Source organism: Bos grunniens, chromosome 2 (assembly GCF_055505025.1).
Source record: "Bos grunniens cultivar Pamir isolate PY7600 chromosome 2, Bosgru_T2T1.0, whole genome shotgun sequence".
Lineage (NCBI taxonomy): Eukaryota > Metazoa > Chordata > Mammalia > Artiodactyla > Bovidae > Bos > Bos grunniens.
Genome location: NC_141166.1, coordinates 60042748 through 60056638, shown reverse-complemented (window position 1 = coordinate 60056638; position 13891 = coordinate 60042748). Strand labels below are relative to the sequence as shown.

Genomic DNA, 13891 nt, shown 5'->3' with positions numbered 1-13891 from the left:
GATAGTTTTAACCTTCTTTTACTCCAGTGATTTAGGCTGTTAATGGGAGGAAGCTCTTGTGGCTTTAGTGAGAAATAAGATCCCTCATATCTACCTTGGGCAAGTTCTAAATATGTGGAGTTGAGTGCCAAACATTTAATAATATGGATATAATAATCTCAATGTAAATTCAATAAAAATCAAGCCCTAAGGCCTTTCAATTCATTAAAGCAGCAGCAAATGGCATATTATCACAAGGTAATGAGCTATGATTTAGTATTAATTACATTTCAATGTCCGATTTGTTTGTACTTTCTGGTACTATATTTTGTCTTTTACATGATTCTTTCTTATGCTTTTTGTTTTACTATTATATTGTATAAAACTATTTTAATGCAAATGATACTAAATCTGATTGAAATTTAAAATCCAGTGATGTCATTGTTTGGTGTACACATTTCACCAGATCAGAGAACATGTGTTTTTCAAACTAAGATTTATGTAAACTTTTTCAAAGTACAAAGCCTCATATTTTTCAAAATATCTTGTTTTATGATTATTATTTGAAAGGAAAAACAGAACTTACTAGGTGGTCCAGTGGTTAAGAACCTGCCTGCCAATACAGGGCAAATGGGTTCAATCTCTGGTCCGAGAAGATTCCATATGCAGTGGGCCAGCTAATTCTGTGTACCACAACTACTGAGTCTGTGCTCTAGAATTGAGAGCTGCAACTTCTGAAGCCCATGTGCCCCAGATCCTGTGCTCTGCAACAAGAGAAGCTACCACAATGAGAAGCCTGCCTACTGCAACTACAGAGTAGCCCCAACTGCTCGCTGCAACTAAAGAAAGCCTGTGCACAGCAATGAAGACCTGACTTAGCCAAGATAAATAATACATAAATAAATTTAAAAGGAAAAACAAACAAGCATAGGGGAAGGGGGGTTGATCTTTCATTTCTTACTAACAGCTTCATTCATTTTATGTCCTTTTTTTTTTTTTTTTAAATGTCCTCCTTCTGCTAGGCTATGATCTTCTTGTGCTTTGAGAATCCTTCCTCAAATAAGAAGCCTTTCTCATTTATTTGTTTATTTGGCTGTACCAGGTCTCAGTTTCCACATGTGGGATCTTTATGGCAACATGGGGGATCGTTTGCTGAGACCTTCAAACTCTTAGTTGCAGCAGGAGGGATCTTAGTCCCCTGACAAAGGATCTAACTCAGCCCCGTGCATTGGGAGCAGAGAGTCTTAGACACTGGACCAGCAGGGAAATCTCCACTATATTTTTTATATAGATGGAATTTTCATCCCAGGGATTCTTCTACATGTCAACTTCTTAGAAAGAAAATAGCCTTCGTAGTAGATTTCTCAGAGTAGATTTCTCTCCTCCCAAAGGAATGTTACTGTGTAACTATCTGAACAGAAGTTTTCAAAATTGATGTGTCCAAATTGTTGAACATTGAAGAACAAGTTTGCATAAAATTCTCAATCTATTACCTTCTGGGTCACTTCCAACTAAAGATCTTTCATTTTTATTTTGTAACCTTGAGATTAGTCTATATGAAACACAAGATACTTTATGTCCTCAAGTCTTAATGGATTTGTTTCAAATGTGACAAAAATAATAGCTATTTTGACAATTAGCTCACAATTGCTGTGTGGGTAAAAGATATTTTGGGGTACATGAGGGGAGCAGAAGAAAATGGCTGTTGAGAACAGTTTGGCATCATGAAAAGAGACTATTGTTGATAATGCAGTGTGGATTCTATTTTCTGTTTCTTGAGCTATAAATTGTGAAGAAGTTCTTCATCTCTTCATTGCTTATTTGTGCAAGATGGAATTGGTGGCACCCATATGCCAATTAGACACATTTGACTATAATTTAAAAAAAAATTCACCCTGAACTGGTAAACACAAGAATGGGAATCCACTGGTACCAGGGCATGTGACTAAGTACAGAATTGGTGGGATAGTTTATTTCTGGTTAGATTCAGCAGTAAACAAATGTTCAGTTCAGTCGCTCAGTCGTGTCTGACTCTTTGCGACCCCATGAATCTCAGCACAGCAGGCCTCCTTGTCCATCACCAACTCCCAGAGTTTACTCAAACTCATGTCCATTGAGTCGGTGATGCCATCCAGCCATCTCATCCTCTGTGCTCCTGTTCTCCTCCTGCCCCCAATCCCTCCCAGCATCAGTCTTTTCCAATGAGTCAACTCTTTGCATGAGGTGGCCAAAGTACTGGAGTTTCAGCTTCAGCATCATTCTTTCCAAAGAAATCCCAGGGCTGATCTTCAGAATGGACTGGTTGGATCTCCTTGCAGTCCAAGGGACTCTCAAGAGTCTTCTCCAACACCACAGTTCAAAAGCATCGGTTCTTCTGCACTCAGCCTTCTTCACAGTCCAACTCTCACATCCATACATGACCACTGGAAAAACCACAGCCTTGACTAGATGGACCTTTCTTGGCAAAGTAATGTCTCTGCTTTGCAATATGCTATCTAGGTTGGTCATAAGTTTTCTTCCAAGGAGTAAGCGTCTTTTAATTTCATGGCTGCAGTCACCATCTGCAGTGATATTGGAGCCCCCCAAAATAAAGTCTGACACTGTTTCCCCATCTATTTCCCATGAAGTGATTGGACCAGATGCCATGATCTTCATTTTCTGAATGTTGAGCTTTAAGCCAACTTTTTCACTCTCCTCTTTCACTTTCATCAAGAGGCTTTTTAGTTCCTCTTCACTTTCTGCCATAACGGTGGTGTCATCTGTACATCTGAGGTTATTGATATTTCTCCCAGAAATCTTGATTCCAGCTTGTGCTTCATCCAGCCTAGCGTTTCTCATGATGCACTCTGCATATAAGTTAAATAAGCAGGGTGACAGTATACGGCCTTGACCTACTCCTTTTCCTATTTGGAACCAGTCTGTTGTTCCATGTCCAGTTCTAACTGTTGCTTCCTGACCTACATATAGGTTTCTCAAGAGGCAGATCAGGTAGTCTGGTATTCCCATCTCTTTCAGAAATTTCCACAGTTTATTGTGATTGACTGAGTCAAAGTCTTTGGCATAGTCAATGAAGCAGAAGTAGATGTTTTTCGGGAACTTTCTTGCTTTTTCCATGATCCAGTGGATGTTGGCAATTTGATCTCTGGTTCCTCTGCCTTTTCTAAAACCAGCTTGAACATCGGAAAGTTCACGGTTCATGTATTGCTGAAGCCTGGCTTGGAAAATTTTGAGCATTACTTTACTAGCATGTGAGATGAGTACAATTGTGCGGTAGTTTGAGCATTCTTTGTCATTGTCTTTCTTTGGGATTGGAATGAAAACTGACCTTTTCCAGTCCTGTGGCCACTGCTGAGTTTTCCAAATTTGCTGGCATATTGAGTGCAGCACTTTCACAGCATCATCTTTCAGGATTTGAAACTCAACTGGAATTCCATCTCAGACTCAATAAAGGACAGAAATGGTATGGACCTAACAGAAGCAGAAGATATTAAGAAGAGGTGTCAAGAATACACAGACCTGTACAAAAAAGATCTTCATGACCAAGATAATCACGATGGTGTGATCACTCACCTAGAGCCAGATATCCTGGAATGTGAAGTCAAGTGGGCCTTTGAAAGCATCTCTATGAACAAAGCTACTGTGATGCTTTCTAAGGCCCACTTGACTTCACATTCCAGGATGTCTGGCTCTAGATGAGTGATCACACCATGGTAATTATCTTGGTCATGAACCTCTTTTTTGTACAGGTCTTCTGTGTATTCTTGCCACCTCTTCTTAATATCTTCTGCTTCTGTTAGGTCCATACCATTTCTGTCCTTTATCAAGCCTATCTGAGAGCCTTCGAGAACAGTAAATGTTAATACTAATAATGAGTACTTCTATACTAAATGGCTAAGTATTTACTTTGATTAAACATAGTTCAGTTCAGTTCAGTTCACTTCAGTCACTGAGTCATGTCTGACTCTTTGCAACCCCATGAACCGCAGCACGCCAGGCCTCTCTGTCCATCACCAACTCCCAGAGTCCACCCAAACCCATGTCCATTGAGTCAGTGATACCATCCAACCATCTCATCCTCTGTCATTCCCTTCTGTTCCTGCTCTCAATCTTTCCCAGGATCAGGGTCTTTTCAAATGAGTCAGCTCTTCACATCAGGTGGCCGAAGTATTGAAGTTTCAGCTTCAACATCATTCCTTCCAATGAACTCCCAGGACTGATCTCCTTTAGGATGGACTGGTTGGATCTCCTTGCAGTCCAAGGGACTCTCAACAGTCTTCTCCAAAACCACGGTTCCAAAGCATCAGTTCTTCGGTGCTCAGCTTTCTTTATAGTTCAACTTTCACATCCATACATGACCACTGGAAAAACCATAGTCTTGACTAGAAGTACCTTTGTTGGTAAAGTAATGTCTCTGCTTTTTAATATGCTGTCTGGGTTGGTCATACCTTTCCTTCCAAGGAGTAAGCATCTTTTAATTTCATGGCTGCAATCACCATCTGCAGTGATTTTGGAGCCCAAAAAAATAAAGTCAGCCACTGTTTCCACTGCTTCCTCATCTATTTGCCATGATGTGATGGGACTGGTGCCATGATCTTAGTTTTCTGAATATTTGAGCTTTAAGGCAACTTTTTCACTCTTCTCTTTCATCAAGAGGCTCGTTAGTTCTTATTCACTTTCTGCCATAGTACTAAATGCTTTATATTCATTATTTAATTATGCTTTCAAATTATCCTATGTATAATATTATGTTTGACTCATAGTCCAAAATGCAGATGAGGATATAAATCTTGAGATGGTAAATAACACACCCAGAGTCACCCAGTAAGATTCAGAATCCAGGATTCAATTCTCTGTTCATTTAAACAACTCCTTATTCTGCTTTGCCAAACTACCTCAAAGACCAAGAATGTTAGAAATCGAAAAAATAGCATTAATTTCCTTCTTGTTTTGAAGCATAGGACATTCAGCAAGTCTTTACAACTGAATGCAAAATTGTATGTGCTTTTTTCTTTTTTCTGGAGGTATGTTTGTCATCAGATTCTCAGAGAGTCCATGCCTCCAAAAAATTTTAACAATATTTCATTTCATTTATGGCTGTCATTTTACAGGTGAATACATGAGAGGTCAGAGAGGTTGATGGACTACAGTAAGATCTTGCCTCTTCTTTATTCCATTATGGTCCCTGATATGTCTCACATGCCTGACTTTAAGGACACAGAGTTGGTGTCACAGTTCAAGGAAGCAAGGGCTTTGTATAGAAGCTTTAGATAGTTTTTCTAATTGCTTAGGAGTACTGGGTATTCAATTGCTCATGCTTATGGTACTTTCCTCCACTTGACATGCCCCTTCTTTGCCAGTCTTCTCTAATGTACACCATGAGCTCATTTTGTTTCATTTGTCTCTGCTTAGCACAAGCTTGATTTGGTAAAAACCCACCCAAAGACTCAAGTAACTCCTTTGTCTTGAACCATACGGTATAAATAATGAGGGAGGATATTTGTCAGACTGTTGGGAAAAGGAAAGGCAGGAAGGTAAATTAATGATAAAGGTAATGCTACCACAGGGCCACCAGCTTTCCCATCTTGGGCCACTGGGCTATGTCTATCCCCCCAGAAAATAAGAGCTAGTTCATGTTGGTCTCAAGTGTCCAGTCCACCAAGTCACTAGCCAATGTTGGATGTATCACCATGTATTCACTTTTTTATTTCATTCAGTTTTTTTGAAGAACCTATATTATACTGATTTATATCCAGAGTTGACTGCCCAGGTAGGGCTTGCATAGGTTTTGAGGATGAACGATTTGTCACAGGACAAGTGGGTTAAAAAGTGAGCTCCAGAGACACATCACCGGGATTTAAATACCAACTCTGCCGACTCTGGGTTGGAGTAATTTATCAGCTATCTGTGGATCAGTTCCCTCCTTTCTCATAGGATTGTAATGAGTTGATTAATGAAAACTGCTTAGCAGAGTGCCTGGATCATGGTAAGCACTCATTAATGTTGGCTATTATTATTACATTTCACTGATCCTTCCCTAGTTCTAAGAATGAGTTAAGCATAGTTAGTCTTTAGTAGTGACTTGAATAAAGTTAAATAATAATAATTTTAGATGTTTTTTAAGGACTTAATATCTTGATGTAAAATTAAAAGAATAAGAAAATCGCAAAGTTGGATGTAGTATGTGCAATGTAACATTTTAATGAATGAAATTTTAGTTTGATGAGAGCTTCCTGTATACAAGGCCCAGTCCTAGGTTCTGGTTTTCCAATAAATGAGGTATTCATCTAGAGTTTTCAGACTAACTGAGAGACAGACCATAAACAGATCATTATACAACAAAGGGATAAATGTTGAAGTAGAGATAAGCACAGTCTGGAAACATAACATGGAGTTAAGGATGGCAGGGGGTGGAGAGCAGACAGACCTGTGCAGCCAGCCCTCCACAAAGATGTGCTGTCTGTGTGAAACTTAATATCCACAAGATCAGCTTTGCAGAAAGTCTTTTAGCAAAATCTTTAGCAGCCCTCCCCATCAGTCTCACCAGTCCTTACCTGTGTTTTTAAAGAGAAATGCATTTATCTTCACCCTCTCAGTAATTGTTTATTTGGTCTCTGGATGAGCAGAACTTCAAGGTGGCACTGGCGGCCTGATAAGAAACAGGAAATGGCTCAATGGGACAACTTTGTTCTTATTTAATCTTTTCATTGTTGAATCAGATTTGCTCCCTTCAATTCTGTTTCCTTTAATGCATAGATTTATGAGGCAAAGACAATTGATCTAGGTTGATGAATCATGTTGGTAACAATAGCTATTATTGTTGAGTTCATCCTACATGTCAGGCACAGTTCTAGCAACTTTGTCAGGATGAATTTATAAACAACCTGACAACTAGTTAATATTTTATTCTCATTTTACAAAGGAGAAGACTAAATGATAATGTTCTCATTTTACAAAGGAGAAGACTAAGAGCTAACAAGCTTGAAAACTTGCCTTAGGTTATGATGGCTCCAGAGTCTATGTCTCAAATCCCATTAAAAAAATATTTATTCATTTGTCTGTATTTTGGCTTGCTGGGTCTTCATTGTGTGGAGTGTACTTATCGTGGTAGCCTCTCTTGTGGTGGAGCATGGGCTTCAGTAGTTGTGGCTCACAGGCTCTAGAGCACTGGCTCAATAGTCGTGTTGCACGGGTTTAGTTGTTCCATGGCATGTGGGATCTTCCCAGAGAAGTAATCAAACTCCTGTCCCCTGCATTGGCAGGCAATTTCTTAACCACAAGACCACTAGGGAAGCCCTCAAATCTCATTTTTAAACCTTTTTTCTTATTGCCTCTCTTTGGGGTCATGGTTCACATTCACCAGGAGGGAAAATCAAATTCTCTCAAATTTGAAATCCTCATACTGAAATATTCTTTATCAAGATCTGCTTTCTATTAAAATTTAAAGGTTGAGGATGGTATGATTCAGGGTGATGTTTGACCTTTGGTATTGCTGAAAATTCAGATCTGTTAGTTGATGATCTTGTCAAAGAAATACACGTATCCTATTTTGGGAGTAAAAAAGGGGGGACCATCAAAAGGTTCTGAGAAGAAAGGAAGGTCTGGAATATGAAGGTTCCTGTTCCTGAAAGGGGACTGTCTTCCCCTCAAATTCAATTTATTATTTTCTTCTACACATCCTTCAGATGTAGATGTCTTACATAATAATGGAAAATACAAGAAGATATACTAAATTAAAGAAAAATGATGAAGATTCTAATTACTGAGGAATCTTTGAACAAATTATTTCTACTTTCATTTTCTTGCCCATAAAATGGAAGTTAAAAATGATACTTTTTTTCATAGAGTTGTTCTGAGGATTAAAATGAGAGCATCTATGGTCAGTGCTTAGAAAAGTGCTCAGCAGAGTTCACTGTATGTACTGTGCTGCTGCTACTTCTTTTTGTTTTTCAGGGATGATAGTAACATTGTCACTACCACCAAAACCACTACCACCACAACCATCCTCACCAGTATGACCAACACTATCCTTTCAAACATCATTACCACCACTGTCGTCATCACCACCACCATCCTTACCAATATGACCATAACCACTCTCCTCACCACCATCCTCACCAGTATGACCAACACTATCCTTTCAAACATCATTACCACCACTGTCGTCATCACCACCACCATCCTTACCAATATGACCATAACCACTATCCTCACCATTATCATCACCATCATTACCACCACCTCTGCCACCATCGTGACCACCATTATCTTCCTATCATCATCATCATCATCATCATCATAGGTGCATTATACCCAGGAGCTGCTTCTTGTCCAATACAATAAGCAGATTATTTTAGAAGGGTAGAAAGAGTCATGAAAAAAATCCCTGTGTGGGGAGTTGAGGGGGAGGAAGAGTGGTATTTGACTTAGATACTGCCAATTCCAGTGATGCAGATAAGGCACTTAAAATTTCTGAGCCTCATTTTGAAAAAAAATTCAGGGATAGCATGAATGCTTGTATCATATGTATTGAAAAAATAATACATTACAGAATAAGAATATATAATACATATAATAATGTTATAAATATATGAAATGCATTACTATAATACACATAATGAGTAAGCAAAGCAGTGGACTTTCCAGAGTGTGCTCTTCTCTCTGTAGGAGGGTGTCGTCTTAGCTAACCCAGGATCTATAGTTATCTATAAGCACACAAGTGAAGTCAGAACAGATCTGCAAAATCTAGCACCTTGGCACTGGTGTATTTTATCAGATTGGCATCAGTGGCCCTGGTCTCTATTCTATTTCCTGAATTTTCACAATGAGAACCAATGAGGGAAAAAGATGGAGCTTGGGATTTAGTAGTTGGTAGTTATTATTATCAATGGAAATTTCAATACTACAGGGATTTCAACTGAAGTCCTCCCTACCTAGCATTTATAATCGTTTTACCATTCGCTCAGAATATGCTTGTGTCTTAAATGCACTGACAACTCCCTTCATCTTTCTACTTGTTTCCATTTTTGGTTTCAGCTCCTTCTGAGATCACTTTTGCTATTGATGTTGGGAATGGCCCCATAGAGCTCATAGTCCAGTCTCCTTCTTCTCTGAATGACAACCAATGGCATTACGTCCGGGCAGAGAGGAACCTCAAGGAGACCTCGCTCCAAGTGGACGACCTCCCAAGGATGACCAGGGAGACCTCAGAAGAGGGCCATTTCCGGTTACAGCTCAACAGCCAGCTGTTTGTAGGTAGGGGACATCTTAAGGTGCCCTTTGTGCTAAAAACCCTACATGACCACAGTGGAATTGGGCCCAAGGAGTATTACTATTTTATTTTAGTCCTAGAAATGATTACAGTATTTCATAAAGTATTTATAATTACAGATGTAATTTTACAAATTCTTCCTTTCTAGATTCATCAGCTTCAAGAATGAAGGATTGCCATTGCTTAGCAAAGTTTGCGGGGGTCTCAGACTCTTTTTGTATCTTTTCTCCTTGTTCATATTGTACCTTTAGATGTCTAGGGACTCCTATTATTTTTCATCCTTGTAATCAAAATATACTCTCAGAAAAAGGAGTGCAAGCTATTTAAACCTTTTTAGATGTTGACTCTGTCAGTGGGCTACAATTCACCTTTCTTAGTGACACCTAACTCCTGATGATTTTTGATAACCATGTAATGATATATGTTATAGCATCTTCAAGGGATTTGGGGAATCAACAATATGGCAGGGGAGGGAACTAGAGGTTTTTAAGCTAAGAACTTCTTTAATACTCCCAGAAATCACATCCCTTAGGTGGCTGCCTGATACTTGCACAGAAAAATAGCCTGGTCCCCAAGCATACATCTCCCCGCTGATCATTCCCTCCTTGAGACTCAGAATCAGCCTTTAGATAAGTTGCTCATCTGAGCTGACTGCCACTGCTGGCAATAGGGCCTGGGGGGCTCAAACATCTTTCACTGAGCCTTTCATTCATTCTTTCCATAAATATTAAGTGAATACCAAAAACAAATCAGGTTCCTTTTTGGATGGTGGGAATTGAAAGATGACTATGCAATAAAACATCTTTTTCAAGTGCTCACTGTGTGTGTATGTGTGTGTGTGTGTGTGTGTTGTGGGAGACAGAGAGACAGAAATAGAGAGAATTTCACCACATTAGTCCATATAGGAAAAGAAAGGTTCACATTATTGCTATAATTTAGGAGGGATTCTTTGAAATTAGGTTGAGCAGGGCATATATAGGTTTAAAGTACAAAACAGAGCTGTAAATGTTAGGTATATTGTATTATTATCAAAGCCAAGACACTGCTCTTATCTGAAACTTGAAATTCAGATGCTTAGAACAGTAGTACCAATAAGTTCCAAAATTTGCCAGTATACCCAGGTTTAAGTTTTTTTCCTTATGTATTTATTTTATCAGCTCACACTATATAGCTTTACTGCTAGTAATGAAATGTCATCAACTATCAATGGATGTATCTTAATTGCTTTCTTGAAATCCGGGTCTATGCAACTTTTAACTCTGAGGAAAGTTGTCACTAAGAACACACCAACTAAAAGAAAAGAAGTAACAGAATATGTAATCTGTCTTTCCAACAGTAATCATATTTCTTTCTTCATCTATCATGTTTTACATATTCAGCAGAAGCTAAGACATAAGTGATTAAGAGCATTTTTATGAATGATGATGAAAAGGCATTCACTTAATTAACCTACATAAGTGATATGATTTACTATTAAAGTGTATATTTTTAATTTATATTGATGTCTTAATTCTATTTAAACATAACATTTTATTGCTCTGAATAAGTTTGCTAGTCATCAAGATTTAATGTCTTTTTTGGTATAATCAATTCAAGTACTTCGCAATTTTCATAAATTATATTCCATGCCAAAGTTTAATTTATCTTCAGGCTATATTGATGAATCTTTCTGGTTGAAAGGTGTGTATAAAGATGGAATTTTTCAATCCCTTCATGCAAATTTCATGTAGTTATGAAATTATCATACAGCTTGAAAATGTGACAAACTTTGTGCAAGTTGAAAGTGAAAAGAGGCAGCTGTGTTTCTTGCAGGTTTTAATCTCTAGACATTTCTGTTGAATTGATCACAAATGCAGTGAATAAAAGCTTGTCTATGGGTCTGGAGGAGACACCTTGCTCGAGCTGCTGCCAAGGTCAGCTACTGCAAGAGCACCTGTTTCTGTTATGTTTCTTTCTAATAAGTTCCATCTCAGATGTTACTATGCTTTATTGAATTTGGCTTAATATACTTGAAGAAGAAAAAATGCCATTGGAGGTCATTTAGTCTGTTGGTTTGAATTTTGCTGTTTAATGTTCAGTCTGCTTAGAAATGTTGGGTGGCAAAAAAAGAAAAAAAATTGAAGTCTTGATATTTCCATTTTGTATGGTTCAGGGGTTAAAAAAACAAACAAACAAACAAACAAAAAACCCTCTACTTAGCTAGAGCAGCCAAAATTAATTGCATTCTCTATCATTCAGAAATTTTGTCCCTGGATTTTTATATTTGCTAGGCAGAAAAACTATGATTGCTGTGTGCTTTTTTCCTTTAATTTTTTAAATTGAAGTATAGTTGAATTACAATGTCGTGTTAGTTTCAAGTGTATAGCAAAGTGACACCATTCTACGTATCCATATAGGCATTCTTTTTCAGATTCTTTTCTGAATATAGGTTATTACAAAATATTGAGTATAAGTCCCTGGTGCTATATAGTAGGTCCTTGTTGGTTATCATTTGGTTAACTGGATAGATTGAATGTGACGTTACTTAAATATTCATTTGGATATGTCTGTCTAGACACTTTTAACCACTGAAGGATCTTTCAATCAAAACAGACTGTTGTTCAGCATGGTAATCACTGGTATTGCTGTTGTGTCCATGAGTGCTTCCTAAGTACCAGATTGAATTTTATAGAATGGATGCACCTCTTAGCAATGCTCCTGTCATTGGAATGTGAAATGTTGAAGTGCTGATACCCAAGTCAATGCATGCTGGATTCCCAGAATCAATATTGTAACTGCAGACTTTTATTTCCCTGGTAGTTAGGGACAGTTGCAACCATGCCATTTCAGTGGTGGCATCTTTTGAATAGAGTAGGAGAAATTTCATAGCACGAGCTCCTGAGATGAACGCAGCAAGCTTGGGATTGTTTCAGCTTTAAAATGCTTGGCTGCATAATCCCTCTCTTTTGCTATTCCTTACTCCTCTGTCCATGGGATTCTCCAAGTAATCCCATGGACAGAGGAGACTGGTGGGCTACAGTCCATAGGGCTGTAAAGAGTTGGACACGACTGAGTGACTTAGCATGCATGTTCTAGCTTTTCAAGTCAATATGAGGATGAGGCAAGAGAAATCTAAGAAGTAGCACCTTTTACTAAAAGTGAAATGAAGAGATCTAGGTTTGAACTCCAGGTCAACTGCCATCAGATCTTGGGACACTAGTAGGAAAGCAACTAGTCTAAATGGACACATTGTCTTTATTTGCAGAATGAAATTGATGCGTATGGTAATGGAACTCTTACAACTTGTGGATATGCTATCATCTCCATGTGTATGTTAGACATGACAATTATCCTTACCCTCATGCCTGTGTGTATGTAACAGCAAGGAAAATATCTCATTGTCCCCAAATCTGACGTCTAATCTTTCCTAATATGTTGGAATTATAGTCTAGACACTTTGTAGAGCTGTGAGACTGAGTCTTATTTTGTGTTACTTTACTTTTTTCTTACCTTTTTGGCCTTTCATGAACCTTTTTTTTTCTTTTTCTTTCTTTTTTTTGGCTCAGCTGCTTTATTTGTATCAAAATAAATTGAAGTAACTCCCACTTAGAACTCCTTGGGGAAAATATCACATTAACTTGATAAATCATAAAGTTGCAGAGTCTCACCCTGCCCCTCTATGCTGCGCCTGCTTCCACACCAGTTGGGAATTATTATTCCTATTTTCAGATGAAGCATGTCAAACGTGGCGAGGTCAGCGGTGAAGGCAGGCAAAGCAGTGCTCATTTGCTCCGTGCCCTGACACGTCATGGTGCCAAAGTCTCTCTGTGAAATAGTTACTCACATTTACTCTTGAGAGTGCCCCACAAGGATGGCTTTCCTGACACAGGCCAGAAGAGTTTTCTATCAGAAAAGATGTATGGGTCATTTATTTTTCTGGAGTTGAGCTGTAGGAGTTGCTTGTATATTTTTGAGATTAGTTGTTTGTCGGTTGCTTCATTTGCTATTATTTTCTCCCATTCTGAAGGCTGTCTTTTCACCTTGCTAATAGTTTCCTTTGATGTGCAGAAGCTTTTAAGTTTAATTAGGTCCCATTTGTTTATTTTTGCTTTTATTTCCAATATTCTGGGAGGTGGGTCATAGAGGATCCTGCTGTGATGTATGTCAGAGAGTGTTTTGCCTATGTTGTCCTCTAGAAGTTTTATAGTTTCTGGTCTTACGTTGAGATCTTTAATCCATTTTGAGTTTATTTTTGTATATGGTGTTAGAAAGTGTTCTAGTTTCATTCTTTTACAAGTGGTTGACCAGTTTTCCCAGCACCACTTGTTAAAGAGATTGTCTTTAATCCACTGTATATTCTTGCCTCCTTTGTCAAAGATAAGCTGTCCATATGTGCGTGGATTTATCTCTGGGCTTTCTATTTTGTTCCATTGATCTATATTTCTGTCTTTGTGCCAGTACCATACTGTCTTGATAACTGTGGCTTTGTAGTAGAGCCTGAAGTCAGGTAGGTTGATTCCTCCAGTTCCATTTTTCTTTCTCAAGATCGCTTTGGCTATTCGAGGTTTTTTGTATTTCCATACAAATTGTGAAATTATTTGTTCTAGCTCTGTGAAGAATACTGTTGGTAGCTTGATAGGGATTGCATTGAATCTATAAATTGCT

The 13891-nt window shown here is 38.3% G+C and overlaps 1 protein-coding gene across 2 annotated transcripts in view; it reads left to right on the top strand.

Moving 5' to 3' along the window:
* Positions 1-13891, top strand: part of CNTNAP5 (contactin associated protein family member 5) — a 459549-nt gene that overhangs the window by 276163 nt on the left and 169495 nt on the right. The window contains exons 10-11 of one of the 2 annotated variants that reach the window (XM_086367025.1): positions 9013-9231; positions 9396-10065. In XM_086367025.1, coding sequence (XP_086223151.1) covers positions 9013-9231; positions 9396-9574 — 398 coding nt within the window. In that variant the 3' untranslated portion in view covers positions 9575-10065. Of the gene's footprint in view, positions 1-9012; positions 9232-9395; positions 10066-13891 lie in introns of those variants that run through there. The other variant, XM_086367026.1, reaches the window with a different exon arrangement.